At 49.3% G+C, this 12,561-nt stretch overlaps 1 protein-coding gene across 2 annotated transcripts; it reads left to right on the plus strand.

The window, feature by feature from the left end:
- The first annotated feature begins 935 nt into the window (after positions 1 to 935).
- On the plus strand, positions 936 to 11,963 carry PMVK (phosphomevalonate kinase). 2 transcript variants are annotated; one of them, XM_006177229.3, is made up of 5 exons: positions 936 to 1,313; positions 3,159 to 3,222; positions 5,783 to 5,935; positions 10,279 to 10,408; positions 11,447 to 11,963. In XM_006177229.3, exons 1-5 carry the CDS (start codon positions 1,219 to 1,221, stop codon positions 11,581 to 11,583), a joined length of 579 nt encoding a protein of 192 aa, XP_006177291.1. In that variant the 5' UTR covers positions 936 to 1,218; the 3' UTR covers positions 11,584 to 11,963. The 2 variants fall into 2 exon arrangements, with proteins under 2 accessions (XP_006177291.1, XP_032320042.1); XM_032464151.1 differs by having other exon boundaries at positions 1,170 to 1,313; positions 3,121 to 3,222.
- The last annotated feature ends 598 nt before the right edge of the window (positions 11,964 to 12,561 follow it).

Raw genomic sequence — 12,561 nt, forward strand, 5'->3', positions numbered from 1 at the left:
CTACATGGCTTTATAGCTTGTTAAAATGGATGCAGTAATGGGTTGCAGGCTCTGTTCTGACAATCTCAGAGAAATAAAGGACAGCAAGTCATAGCTAAAGACAAATCCTCTTACTTAACTGGGACTGGCTGTCAGCTGCTGGGGGCAGAGGCAGAACTGGGAATTCAGGGAAGGGACAGAACACCACCCCTTACATTTGTCCTTTAAACTCCTGGCTGAGAGCTGGACTCCAGATAAAACTAGGTAATCTCGTCCAGGAGTGGCTTCAAAGCAACCCCACCTCTTTTTTTTTTTTTTTTTTTTTTTTTTAATGAGGTGGAGGTAATTGGGTTTATTTATTTTTTATATCTGGAACCTCGTGCATGCTAAGCATATGCTCTACCACTTGAGCTATACCCTCCCCACCAAAGCCCCTTTCTAAATTTATTCTACTGATGTCATTCCAAGCTTTCTTGCTTCCGAAAACTTTTGAAGAGGCTGCGGCTAGAAAAGCGACGTAAGTTTTCTCGCTGGGCTTAAAGGGTCGAACTCTAGTGGCCTCTCCAGTTAGAAAACCTGTTTAACAATCAAATAATGCTGGTGTGATTAAGCCCCTCCCCTAGCATGACGTCACCAGGCCCAACCCCCGAGTGCTTGTCTCGGTTCATCGCCGGAAAGACCCATTTCACTGTGGGGCCTATCCAGATTTGCTTTAGCACATGCATTAAAATGCACAGATAAAAAGGCAATTTTGAAAACTCCTTCAACGCGATCACGTCTATTCTTTATTTCATAATGTTTGTAGGGTCGTGTGGAAGGTAATGTGAGGTCCATTTAGGAAATTTTAAAACGTCACCCCCCCAGGGGGAAAACAGTTGAGTCCAGTTCCCGCCCCCCATGCGTCACACGTGTCAGCTAAGAAGGCGTGGCTTCACGTCAGCTTCTGGGCGGGTTGGACTGTTCTAAATGAGTTCTCGTAGGGGAGCTGCTTTAGGGGAGAAGGAGGCCCTGGGAGTTAACCTTCTTTCTCTCCATATTCTATTTGTGTAGGCATTCATTTAAATGCACGGAAGCATGTGTAGGGGCTGACTGTCCTCTCCGCGGCCATGGAAAAGGCGGAGACCGAACCCCTCCTTATTGCCGCTCCACCGTGTGGCCGCGTCCATTCGGCGCCGGGTCGCCCGATTTAAGAGGTGGGGAAAAGTGTCGGCTTTAGGGATCGCAAAGCGTGGCGGCCCCATGGCTCCGCTCGGAGACGTCCCGCGGCTGGTGCTGGTGTTCAGCGGGAAGAGGAAATCCGGGAAGGACTTCGTGACCGAGGTCCTGCAGAGCAGGTGTCCGTGGGGTGGGGAAAAGCGAAGGACCGGGGAGATCCCCGAATCACGTGACACAGGGGGTGTGTTTTGGGTGTGATGGAGTGAGCTTTAGAGTAGGGGTCCTCGATTGCAGGACAGGAGGAGCACTGGGCCACGAGAGGTGGAAGATTGCCACCGTCACGTGAAGCAGCAGTCTGCACGCCCACCTCAAAGAACCAGGCGGCCACCTCTCCAAAGACTGTCAGCTGTAGGTCTCTCCAAGAAGCATTAATAATAGTTACTACCAAGGCACTTTTGCTGCACCACCTCTAATACTCAAGACAGTATTGCGAGGTAACTGTTACAGATGAGGAAACCAAGTCACAGATAAAGGATTTGCCTCAGACCGCACCCCAATCGCGTATGGCTCCAAAGACAAATCCTTGCCCAGCACACCACCTAATAGCTGGGGTTTATCAGGCCTTATTTTGTGCCAGATGCTGTGTGTATACACCTCATTTAATTCTCAAAAGCTCTTTGCTAGGTGCTGTGTGGTATTATTAGTATCTACATTTCACAGATGAAGAAACTGAGGCTCTGAAAAGTTAAGAAAACAAACCAACCAACCAAACCCAAGCTTGCCAGGAACACAAAGTAATTGGCAGATCCAGAACTCAAATTCAGCTTTAGTCTAGCTCCAAGGAATGGGTTCTTTCTGCCTTACCTCACTGCCTCTCCAAGTAGTCCCTTTTGCTTAGTGTGTTCTCTCAAAGCAAGATGTTCTGTGTGGGAGCATTTTTGCTGGGGTATGGGCTAGAGAGCAGAGAAACCAGGGGGAAAGTGGAGTGCGGCTCCTCTCTTGAAGGCCAGTGTGGTGGGGGTACCAGGAGGCTGCTTTTGGGCATCATGGGAGTTTTAAGAGGTTGTGGGAAACCCCAGGGCAGAGTTTATCACCTGAATCTTTCACCACTAATTATCCACCGCCTTTTCCTGAGTTACATTTCTCCTTGTCTCCAAACACATAAATTAATAGTGGTCAGAAGCAGTGGCTCTGGAATCGGATTGCTGGGATTCAAATCCTGACTCAGCACTTACTTGACTGTGATCTTGTACAAGTTTCTTATACACCCTGTCCTCAGTTTTGTCATCTGTGAAATGGAGAGAATAATAGGGTGATTGTAAGGATTAAATGAGATAATGACATGAAGGACTTGGAACAATTCTTGGCACCTAGTAAAGGCATAGGAACTAACTGTTGGCTTTCATTTTTATTTTAACATTACTGGCTTTGGTGCTTTGGGTGTGTCAAGTTTCCTCACTCAGCCTCAGTTTCCTCATCTGAAACATGGACATAAGAACATCTATCACAACATGTCAGTGTTTAAGTGAATCTGTGAGCATCTCATGGTCAGGGCAGGAATCATGTATCTTATTCATGTTTGTATCACCTGGGTCCAGGTATAGTACCCAACAAATGGTCAATTGAGTAAATTGAACAACTGAATGAATGAGTTATTTATGTGCGGTCACCAAGTCAGCTGAGACCGAGATACCCCTGGCTGTGAGAGAACTAGTTCAGGGGCCCAGCAGTAACCAGATTACCAGCCAGAATATTGCCGGGATGTTCACATTGTAATTATACTTTTATTTGTTTTACCTGTTAGCTTCAGGGCTCTTTCGCATTCGAGTTGCATAATAATCCCATGGGAAACAGAACAGAAATGGTTATCTCCATTTTATAGATGAGGAGATCAGGGACGTTGAGACTTGACAAAGTTATACAGATACCAGCAGCAGAAATGGGGCTTCACTCCTCCTGATTTCTTTCTCCTCTGGGGCCTGGAAGCTCTGCGTTAATGGGGTTCGGATCTCCCTGTGTCACAGACTCGGAGCGGACGTCTGTGCTGTCCTCCGGCTCTCCGGTCCGCTCAAGGAGCGGTATGCTCAGGTAGGTGGTGGTTCTGGGACAGCTAGTAGGTTGGAAGGAGCCAGCTCCGGGCTTTGGTTGCTGTGCTGTTGTTTGAGTCACTAGTGGGGTTCCTATGACCACTGCTGGCAGGGTGGCAGGCAGCCCTTTGCCTTCTTTTTTTTTTTTTGCTGGAGGAGGTACTTAGGTTTATTTGTTTATTTTATTTTAACAGAGGTACTGGGGATTGAACCCATGACCTCATGCATGCTAAGCATGTATTCTACCACTGGGCTATGCCCTCCCTCTCAACTCTCTGCTTTCTGTAGGTGGACATTTTGGGAGCATTTTCAGCTTAAAGTTTCCTTCCCATTGGCCTTACTCACTTCAGGCCACCTCCCTAGAGTGTGTTCAGGAAAATATGTCCAGAAAAGGCTGTAGATGTGATTTGGCAGCTCTGATGCTGTGTTATTAGTAAGGGTCTGTCCCCTTGGTCAAAAAATGTGACCCACCTTGACCCCCTTCCCCCCACTGAAGCTGACTGGCCACAACCCTTAAAATTTTCCCCTTAGCTATTTAATCACAAGACTTGTCAAGACAAATTGTCTAGTGAAAAAAGCAAGATGTAGAACAGTGTATAGAGAATGCTACATTTGTATAAAAGTGGGGAAAATTGTAAATATATTTGCTCATATATTCAGCCATTCAACAAATACTTATGGGGTGCTCGCATTATGCAGTGCATTCAGCACCATCCCAGGTACCTGGGATGTATGAAAGCCTGGGCAGGACACTTAAGACATTGTACCGTTGGTTGCCTCCAGGGAGGGGAGCTATGTGGCTGGGGAACAGAAGAGGGAGAGAGATTTTTCAGTGGCAGTGATGTATCTTTTGAATTTTGAACCGTGTAGATTAAAAAAATAGGATTGTAAAGAATAAAACAGGAACTCTTAGAACCTTAGACTTCGGGAGCCTGGAGGGTGAGATCAGCTTCCCACCCAATGAAGGCCCCCTAGTCACTTACATTTCTGTCCTTGACCTCTAGGTGCAGCCTTCCAGGGACCTGTGCTCATGGCCCTTTGGTCAGTTGGCCTGAGTCTGGCCTTCTGGGGCCACACAGAATGATTTGTCCCCTCCTTCCATGTGACAGTCCCGTCTCTGTGGGAAGCCCTCTCCTGTACCGTTGGGTCTTCTTCCACCAGCTAAACAGACCCATTCGCTGGATGGCCGCCTGGGGGCTCCTGGTGGATAACGGATTCAGTGGTCTTCAAATTTTTTTTAGTAGGAAACTTTCCCAACTGAAATTGGATGGAGAAATTTCTTGAATCCAGTAGATAGACTGGGAGCAACTTTGAATTGAGGGGAGGCACTTAACCTCCCCCAGCGGGGCCTGAGCACTTCTGAAGAACCCCAGGGCTTTAAGGAGCAGATAGAAAACCCCTGATCTACTTCCAAAGTTCCCAAATTAGGCCCCACTTCAGATCTGTGAGCCAGGCTGCGGGGTGCCGTGGGGTAGGTGGGCAGGTGTTTGCATTCTTAAAACCTCAGTAGGAGACTGATAGGCCAGCCTGCCCTTGCAGTTTTGAAGTCCAGCATCTTACTCCCGTTAAAAAACAAACCCAAAATGAAATGCTCATGTGTTGATTTCTTAAGTTGCAATGGGGAATATACTTGACAAGAAGACCATAATGCTCCTGGTGGCTAATCTTCCCCTGTGGTAAAGAGTACATGGGAAACGAGTTTATAAACGGGAGGTGGCTGCCGGCCTCACCTTGGAACAGGGTGAAAGTAGGTGATTCGACTGGCTGGGCCCCCTCAGTGTGCACTTGAAGGAGCTGAGTCTTTGGGGAGAGGGTCTTGCTGCAGTGAATTCCAGGGGAGCTGAAACCTGAACTGACTGACGATCTTCAGACCCCTTCCCATCCTGGGGTCCTCTCCATGGACCCCTCCTGCTTGTCAGTGTCCCTGGAGAAGGGAAGGCTGGGTCTGGAGGCAGCTCCCCAGGGTGGTCAGAGCAGCCCCTCCTGCTCCAGCGGGCCTCTGGCTTGGAGGCTCCAAGAGCGCCCATAGCCAACTGGAGTGATGTTGGTTCAGCAAACGTGCCAGGAATTTGGGTAGGAGGAAGGGGCTGAGGGAAAGGGGAGAGGGACAGGGAAGCCAGGTTCCTGGGCTTCAGGCTGGGAGTAAACAGTGCCAGAAGGGGCAGTGGAAGGACACAGAATGGTGTGTTTTCAGATTTCCCACTTCGGTTGAAGGCTAAGCCTGTGCCCAGGGGAGGCAAACTAATTTCAGGATTACTTTAAGCCAGAAATAATTGGGTGGGTAAAGCTGTTGCACAAGAGAAACCCACATCACACATTTAAACTGAACAAACTGAAACAATTTCTGGTTTATCCCGAGACCTTTCTTCCATCTGCCAGGGTTTGGGATTTCTTAGTTTCCAGGACCCTTTCCCTCTCAGGCCTCATCCTGGTGGCAACCTCCTGAGTCCTGCATCAGCCCTCTGGAGGGAGGGTGAGGAGAGGGCTGGCCCTCCCTCTGGTTTAGGGGAGACCTGCGAGGCAAAGAGGCTGGTGGTGGAGACCGAATGTGCTTTGGGCAGGAGCACGGCTTGGATTTCCAGAGACTCCTGGATGCTAGCACCTACAAGGAGGCCCATCGGAGGGACATGATCCGCTGGGGGGAGGAGAAGCGCCAGGCGGACCCCGGCTTCTTCTGCAGGAGGATCGTGGAGGGCGTCTCCCAGCCCATCTGGGTAAGTGGGCTCTGTGGCAGCTTTAAGAAAATCTGTTTCTCCTCCTCTGCCCCTCCCCAGGTATAGCCCAGATGTGTCCATTTCTCTCTCTCCACTGGTCCAAGCCCCTGTCGTCTCTCACCTGGACCGTCCTAGTGGCCCCTACACTGGTCCCGCTTCGGCTCACGTTCCTTATGATCCAGTCACCCAACCGCAGCCAGAATAACCTTTTAAAAACTCACTGAGTCACGTTTAGAAACCTTTGTCCCACTGACCTGATGAACAGAATCAAAATCCTTCATGTGAACGTCTGGACCTTGAATGATCCGACTCCCGCTGCCCTTAAAGCCACCTTGCTCCTTGCACTGCTGCCATATTGGCCTTCTCTCTGTCCCTCAGATAAATCAGGCTCCTTCCAGAATCAGGGCTGGCTCTGCCTATGTTCTTCCATCTGCCTGGACTGCCCTCTCTTTCCCTTCTTGCCTGGTTCCAGCTCAGCTTACATGGCCCCTCCACAGGGAAACCTTCCGTGATACACAGGTCTTCACTGCTGCTCCCTGTCCGGTGCTCCCATAGCACCCTAGCTTTTCCTTCTGGAAGCCAGTAGTATCTCGTACCAGGACTGGTTCCAGGTGACTTGGGGATACATCATGGGAAAATCTGATGAGGTCTCTGCCCTCAGGGTACTTACACTATAGCTGGTGGGTAGAGGGAGTTAGGCCCTAAATAAATACAGAATATGTCAGGTGGAGATAGTCAGAGGCAAAATAAAGCAGGCCAAGGATATGAGGAGGGCAGGGTTGCCGCTTGACTAAGGGTGTCGGGGAAGGCCTCACTGATGTGGTGACATTGGAGCAGGCCCTGAAGGAAGTCAGGGAGTGACCCAAATGGATTTTTGTGGGTGAGGGGTGTGTGGCAGGAAGTGAGGTCGAATCATGCAGGGTCTCTGGAAGAGACTGGAGTTTTCTCTGAGTGAGATGGGAATTCACTGGAGGGTTCTGAGCAGAGTAGAGGCCTGATCTGGTTTAGGGATTAATTTTTGTTTCAAAGTAAAAGTTGCTTAATTGATATTTAAGTGCCTACAAATTTCTAGGGAGTTTCCCCTCCCTGGGTAGGATGACAGCTGCTCACATGGGTTAATGCAGGAAAGATGTGAAGTTCCTAGAATCTGTCGAGCACCAGGTAGGGGACATCCATTGTGTCAGCAAGATCCGTAGTACCCAGGTAGAGGGCGCGTGGCTCTCCACTTCTTGCCACAGCCTGCTGTTGGTATGGCAGGAACCGTTACCAGGGCATCCTAGCCATCCCAATGGCACTTCTCTGAGAGAATTCCTAACTGTAGGCCTTCAGTCATCAGACTAGCCCTGAGTCTTGTGAAGGGACACTGCCCCTGGCTGGGCTTCCAAAGCTCTCATGCTTTATTCAAAAACACCGGTGGACATCTTAAACCCCTAATGGAGAAATGAGATACACGAATAAGTGTGATCTAAGATTTAGAGAGCTCTCCCTAGCTGCTTGGGGGAGGGCAAGAGTGGAAGCAGAGAGGCCAGGCAGAGGATCTTTCCAGAAGACAGCCAGATGGCCGTGGCTGGGCTTGGAGTGGTGGTGGAGTGGAGAGAGGGGTTGATTCTGCACAGGTTTTGAAGATGGAACCACTAGGATTTCCTGGTGCGATGGCTCAGAGGTGGAAGGACAGGAGACAAATCCAAGGATTTCTTTCTGAGCAGCAGACGAATAGAGCTGTCATTTTCTGAGATAGGCCAAGTGTGGAGGAACAGGTTTAGGGAGAAAATCCGGAGTTCAGTTCCGGCAGCGTTAAGGCTGAAATGCTTGCTGATGTGCACTGTGGTTCCGTGGTTATTAGTGAAGCTGCTGGTTGAGCATCAGTCTCCCACTAGACTGGAGCTCCCTGAGGGCAGGCACCAGGTCTGCTTTGCTTACCACTCCATCCCCAGTGCCCAGCCCAGTGCCTGGCACACAGTACTTGTTTAATAACTGGGTGAATGACCATGTCAGCAGCATGGACAAGAACACCTGGCCTCTTCATGTGCTAATTCATTCATTCATTGAACACTAAGTGCTCCTTATGTGTCAGACAGTGCTAAGGGTCAGGGATAGAGCAGTGAATGAGACACAGTCATTTCCCTCATGGAACTGACACTGCAGCATGCAGACTGACAATAAACACAGAAGCAAACTGACAGAGAGTGATGGTTTCATGAACACTCAGTGCTCAGAGGAAAATAAACAGCATATCAAAATCGAGAGGGACAGGAAGGGAGCCAGGATGGGAGGGACAGCCTCTTTGAGGAGGTGACGTTGGAGCAGAAACCTCCATAAAGCGAGGGAGCTGACCTTGTGATTATACAGGCAGACTGAGCAGCACATGCAAAGGCCCTGAGGAGGACACCAGGTTGGCAGGTTTGAGAAGCAGCAGGACGTCAATTGGCTGCAGCGGAATGAATGAAGGAAGATGATAGGAAATAGGTTGCAGATCTTGTAGGACTTTGTAAGCTGGAGTGAGAGCTTTGGATTTTATTAGAATGAATGGAAGCTTTTGAGAGATTTAGGGCAGGGGACTGGCAAGAATCACATTTGCATTTTATTTATTTTTATTATTTTCATTTTTATTAAGTAAAATTGGTACAATTTGCCTGCACATATACAAAATATTGCATATAAATACATATATACAATATACTGCACATTCTTTTAAATTTACATATATGTACTGTCCATTCTTTCTAAGAACAATTTAGAGCCTTAGCTTTTTAAACTTACAGAATTATCAAAGGAATAAAGCCAACCACAAAAGAAGAATCAAAATCAAAATAAGAATGCAGTAATCCAATTGTAAAGGACAGTCAGATGTGCTTACATGTATTTAAGAAATTAATCATCTAAGTTATAATGAGTTCATTTGTGTCCTTTTTTTTAGATTCCACATATAAGCAATATCATGTGGCATTTTTCTTTCTCTTTCTGGCTTGCTTCACTTAGAATGATGATCTCCAGGTCCATCCATGTTGCTGCAAATGACATTATTTAATTCTTTTTTATGGCTGAGTAGTATTCCATTGTATATATGTACCACATCTTCTTTATCCAGTCATCTGTTGATGGGCATTTGGGTTGTTTCCATGTCTTAGCTATTATAAATAGTGCTGCTGTGAACATTGGGGTGCATGTGTCTTTTTAAATCATGTATATGCCCAGGAGTGGGATTGCTGGACCACAAAGTAAGTCTACTCTTAGTTTAAGGAACCTCCATACTGTCCTCCATAGTGGTTGCACCAATTTACATTCCCACCAACAGTGTACAAGGGTTCCCTTTTCTCCATACCCTCTCCAGCATTTATCGTTTGCAGACTTTTTAATGATGGCCATTCTGGCTGGTGTGAAGTGATATCTCATTGTAGTTTTGATTTTCATTCTGTTAACAATTAGTGATATTGATCATCCTTTCATGTGCTTGTTGGTCATCTCTCTGTCTTCTTTGGAGAGATGTCTATTTAAGTCTGCTGCCCATTTTTTGGTTGGGTTGCTTGTTTTTTTGATATTAAGGTGTATGAGCTGTTTATATATTTTGGAAATTAGTCCCTTGTCTGTTGCATCACTTGCAAATATTTTCTCCCGTTCTGTAGGTTGTCTTTTTGTTTTGTTGATGGTGTCTTTAGCTGTGCAAAAGCTTTTAAGTTTAATTAGATCCCCTTTGTTTATTTTTGCTTTTATTTCCATTACTTCAAGAGCTGATTCAAAAAATATATTGCTGTGATTTATGTCCGGGAGTGTTCTGCCTATGTTTTCCTCTAGATGTTTTATAATATCTGGTCTTACATTTAAGTCTTTAATCCATTTTGAGTTTATTTTTGTATATGGTGTTAGAGAATGTTCTAATTTCAGTCTTTTACAGGTAGCTGTTCAGTTTTCCCAGCACCCACTTTTACATTTTAAAATATGCTGGCAGGGCAGGGACCGACTAGGGTATTTTTATTTCTGGTCTCAGTTTGCTCATCTGTAAAATGAGTGTGTTGGATCGGCTGATCTGACTTCAAAGCCTGAGGCGTCTTCTTCAGTTTGGTGATGACCAACAGGACCGTAGAACACAGCATGGGCAGAGTGGGCTGTGGGCTGCAGCGATCAGGGAGGGCTCCCTGGAGGAGGAAAGGGATGTCTGTTTCAGCTGGTTGGGTGATAATAGGGAAGGGGGATACACTTGTCTGGGTTCTGTAGTCCATGCTCCAGCTTTTTCAGAGTGAGGTCTGGGTCGCCCCCCCCCCCTTTTGCCCTCACCCCCAGAGCCCTGTCCTGTTGCTCCCCACACCATGTCCTGTTGGTCCCCTGTCTGTGTCCTTTCCCTGCAGCTGGTGAGTGACGCACGGAGAGTGTCTGACATCCAGTGGTTTCAGGAGGCCTATGGGGCTGTGACGCAGACGGTCCGTGTGGTGGCCACGGAGCAGAGCCGACAGCAACGGGGCTGGGTGTTCACACCAGGTGAGCTGCTCACAACCTCTGCCTCCAGGCTCAGCACTCAGGCCGGCCACCTTGCCTGCAGACCAGCCCACCCACTCCCGTGCTTCTGTCTTCTGCCATTTCCCTGGCAGGCTGTGGGGAGTGAACAGGGGATTATAAGAAGGGGTCTGAGGCTTGGGGCTCAGGAGTACCTCCAGATTAGAAAGTGGAGTGGGGTAGAGGAGGGTGTCCTTGGGGGTGAAGGTTCCCCCATGACCTTGGCCTTGAACCCTTATCTGAGCTGTCTTCTCTAGGCCAGTGGGCTTCTGGAGGTCTGCCTGGGACCCACCCCCATGGTCCTTCACCTTTGCCTTCCAGCCTGGTGAGGGGCTGACTGTGGGTCAGAGGAGGGGGCCTGACAAACCTCACTCCTGTTTGATGAACAGAGCGGGAGGGGTGGGGGTGGGGTGCAGGGGGACGGAGCTCTACTGGCAGCCTCAGTGGTGTCAGCCCAGGGCCTGCTCTGTGGCAGCTCTGAGGCCCAGCTCCGGAGTCTTTCCTGTCCTAGGTCCCTGGGACTCGGGGAAGTTCAAATCAGTGGGTCAGTCCCCTCCTGAGGGCTGCTCACCACATGGGCCAGGCCAGTGCCAAGTGCTTTGTACATATGATCCCAGTTTAGAGTCACAGCAAACCCACCAGGTAGATGCTCTTATTACCATTCTCACTGTCAGGTGAGAATGGCACACGCTGCCTCCCATGAGGATTGAACCAGAGATTTAGGGAGAGAAATCGACATGATCATCTTTACATAAAATGAAAGTCAAGTGGCCATTTGGGTTGTCTGGTTTGAGATGGTGGTAACAAGTGAAGGGTTAAGTCAGCGGGACTCTCTGGGGGCTCGAGTGGCTGTGGGCTGTGGAACCTGTTATCCCGGTGATTCAGGGTGTGGGGAAGTGCCCTCTGGAGTGACCGAGGGGAGTTCAGGAGAGGGCGGCTCCAGGTGGAGCCAGCAGGCCTCGATGCCGGTGCCCAGTGTTTGTCGGCAGGGAGGGGTCTGACCTCGCCGTACCTCCTCCGCAGGGGTGGACGATGCTGAGTCAGAATGTGGCCTGGACAACTTTGGGGCCTTTGACTGGGTCATCGAGAACCACGGAGATGAGCAGCGCCTGGAGGAGCAGTTGGAGAACCTGATAGAATTTGTCCGCTCCAGACTTTAGCTGTCAGGGTCTCAGAGTGAGCTGGGGGCTGCCGGGGTGAGGGTGGCTTGCTGATTCTGGCTGAGGTTGGGGAGCAGACAGAGGGCCTGGGTCTAGGCTTCTGGGGGCTGGCACATGTCAGACAAGTCAAGAAACTGCTGGGGACCTCATTTCTTCATGGAGAGGACAGCCCTTTGTCTTTAGAAGGAGACTTAAAGGGCAAAGGAGGGCGAGTTGGCTGTGCTTGAAGCAGAAACGTCACCATCTCCATGGGTGCCAGACCTATCGGCCTGTGGTGGCCTTGCTTCCCGGACTGGATGCTCTCAGCACTTTGTTCTGGGCAAGAACCCGTGGCTCCCCGGTGTGGATACTAATAAAACTTCTTGGAGCACCTGCTCAGAGCTGGACATCTCTCATTTTTCAGACGCCATCCCAGCCTGCGTGGGGCTCAGTAAGGCCTGGGTTGTTCTGGTGGCTGGGGGTTTCTGCTCTGCCCCCTACCTGGGCTGGAACGTATTCTGCAGAGGCTGACCTTGGTCTGGGCCATGTCGGTAACAGGCCTGTGTGTGTCTGAGGTTCTTGTCTTCTGGGATGGCCCAGGAGAGGCTGAGTGTTCCAAAGAAAGTGCCACCAGCAGTGCCCGGGGGGACCGAGGTGTCACAGAGGGGCAGAGACACCAGAGCTCAGTGGCGCCTGGTGACCGTTGCATGGCCCAGGACAAGTGCCATCACCACGAGCCTCGGCTTTCCCATTCCAGGCCTCGGACTTGACTCCTTTTGTTTATATAGCCATATACAATTTCTAAATTTCTTCTAGATTCTTCACAGCCACTCTGTGAAATAGGCAAGGAGGGCATTTTCATCTGCATTTAGCAGATGCCAAGGACTCAGAGAAGTGAAGCAACTGGGCCAGGGTTAGTAACTGACAGTGCTCCGACGAGAACACAGGCCACCTGCCTCCTGACCCGGTCCCTTGGCCACGTGCCTCTGGGGTGTGGTG

Source organism: Camelus ferus, chromosome 21, assembly GCF_009834535.1.
Source record: "Camelus ferus isolate YT-003-E chromosome 21, BCGSAC_Cfer_1.0, whole genome shotgun sequence".
Classification (NCBI taxonomy): Eukaryota; Metazoa; Chordata; class Mammalia; order Artiodactyla; family Camelidae; genus Camelus; species Camelus ferus.

Excerpts from the sequence above, each read along its gene's own strand:
- PMVK (XM_006177229.3), top strand. The coding sequence starts at position 1,219 with ATGGCTCCGCTCGGAGACGTCCCGCGGCTGGTGCTGGTGTTCAGCGGG. Across the intron at positions 1,314-3,158 it reads ACCGAGGTCCTGCAGAGCAG|ACTCGGAGCGGACGTCTGTG; the intron begins GTGTCCGTGGGG and ends CCTGTGTCACAG. Across the intron at positions 3,223-5,782 it reads TCAAGGAGCGGTATGCTCAG|GAGCACGGCTTGGATTTCCA; the intron begins GTAGGTGGTGGT and ends TGCTTTGGGCAG.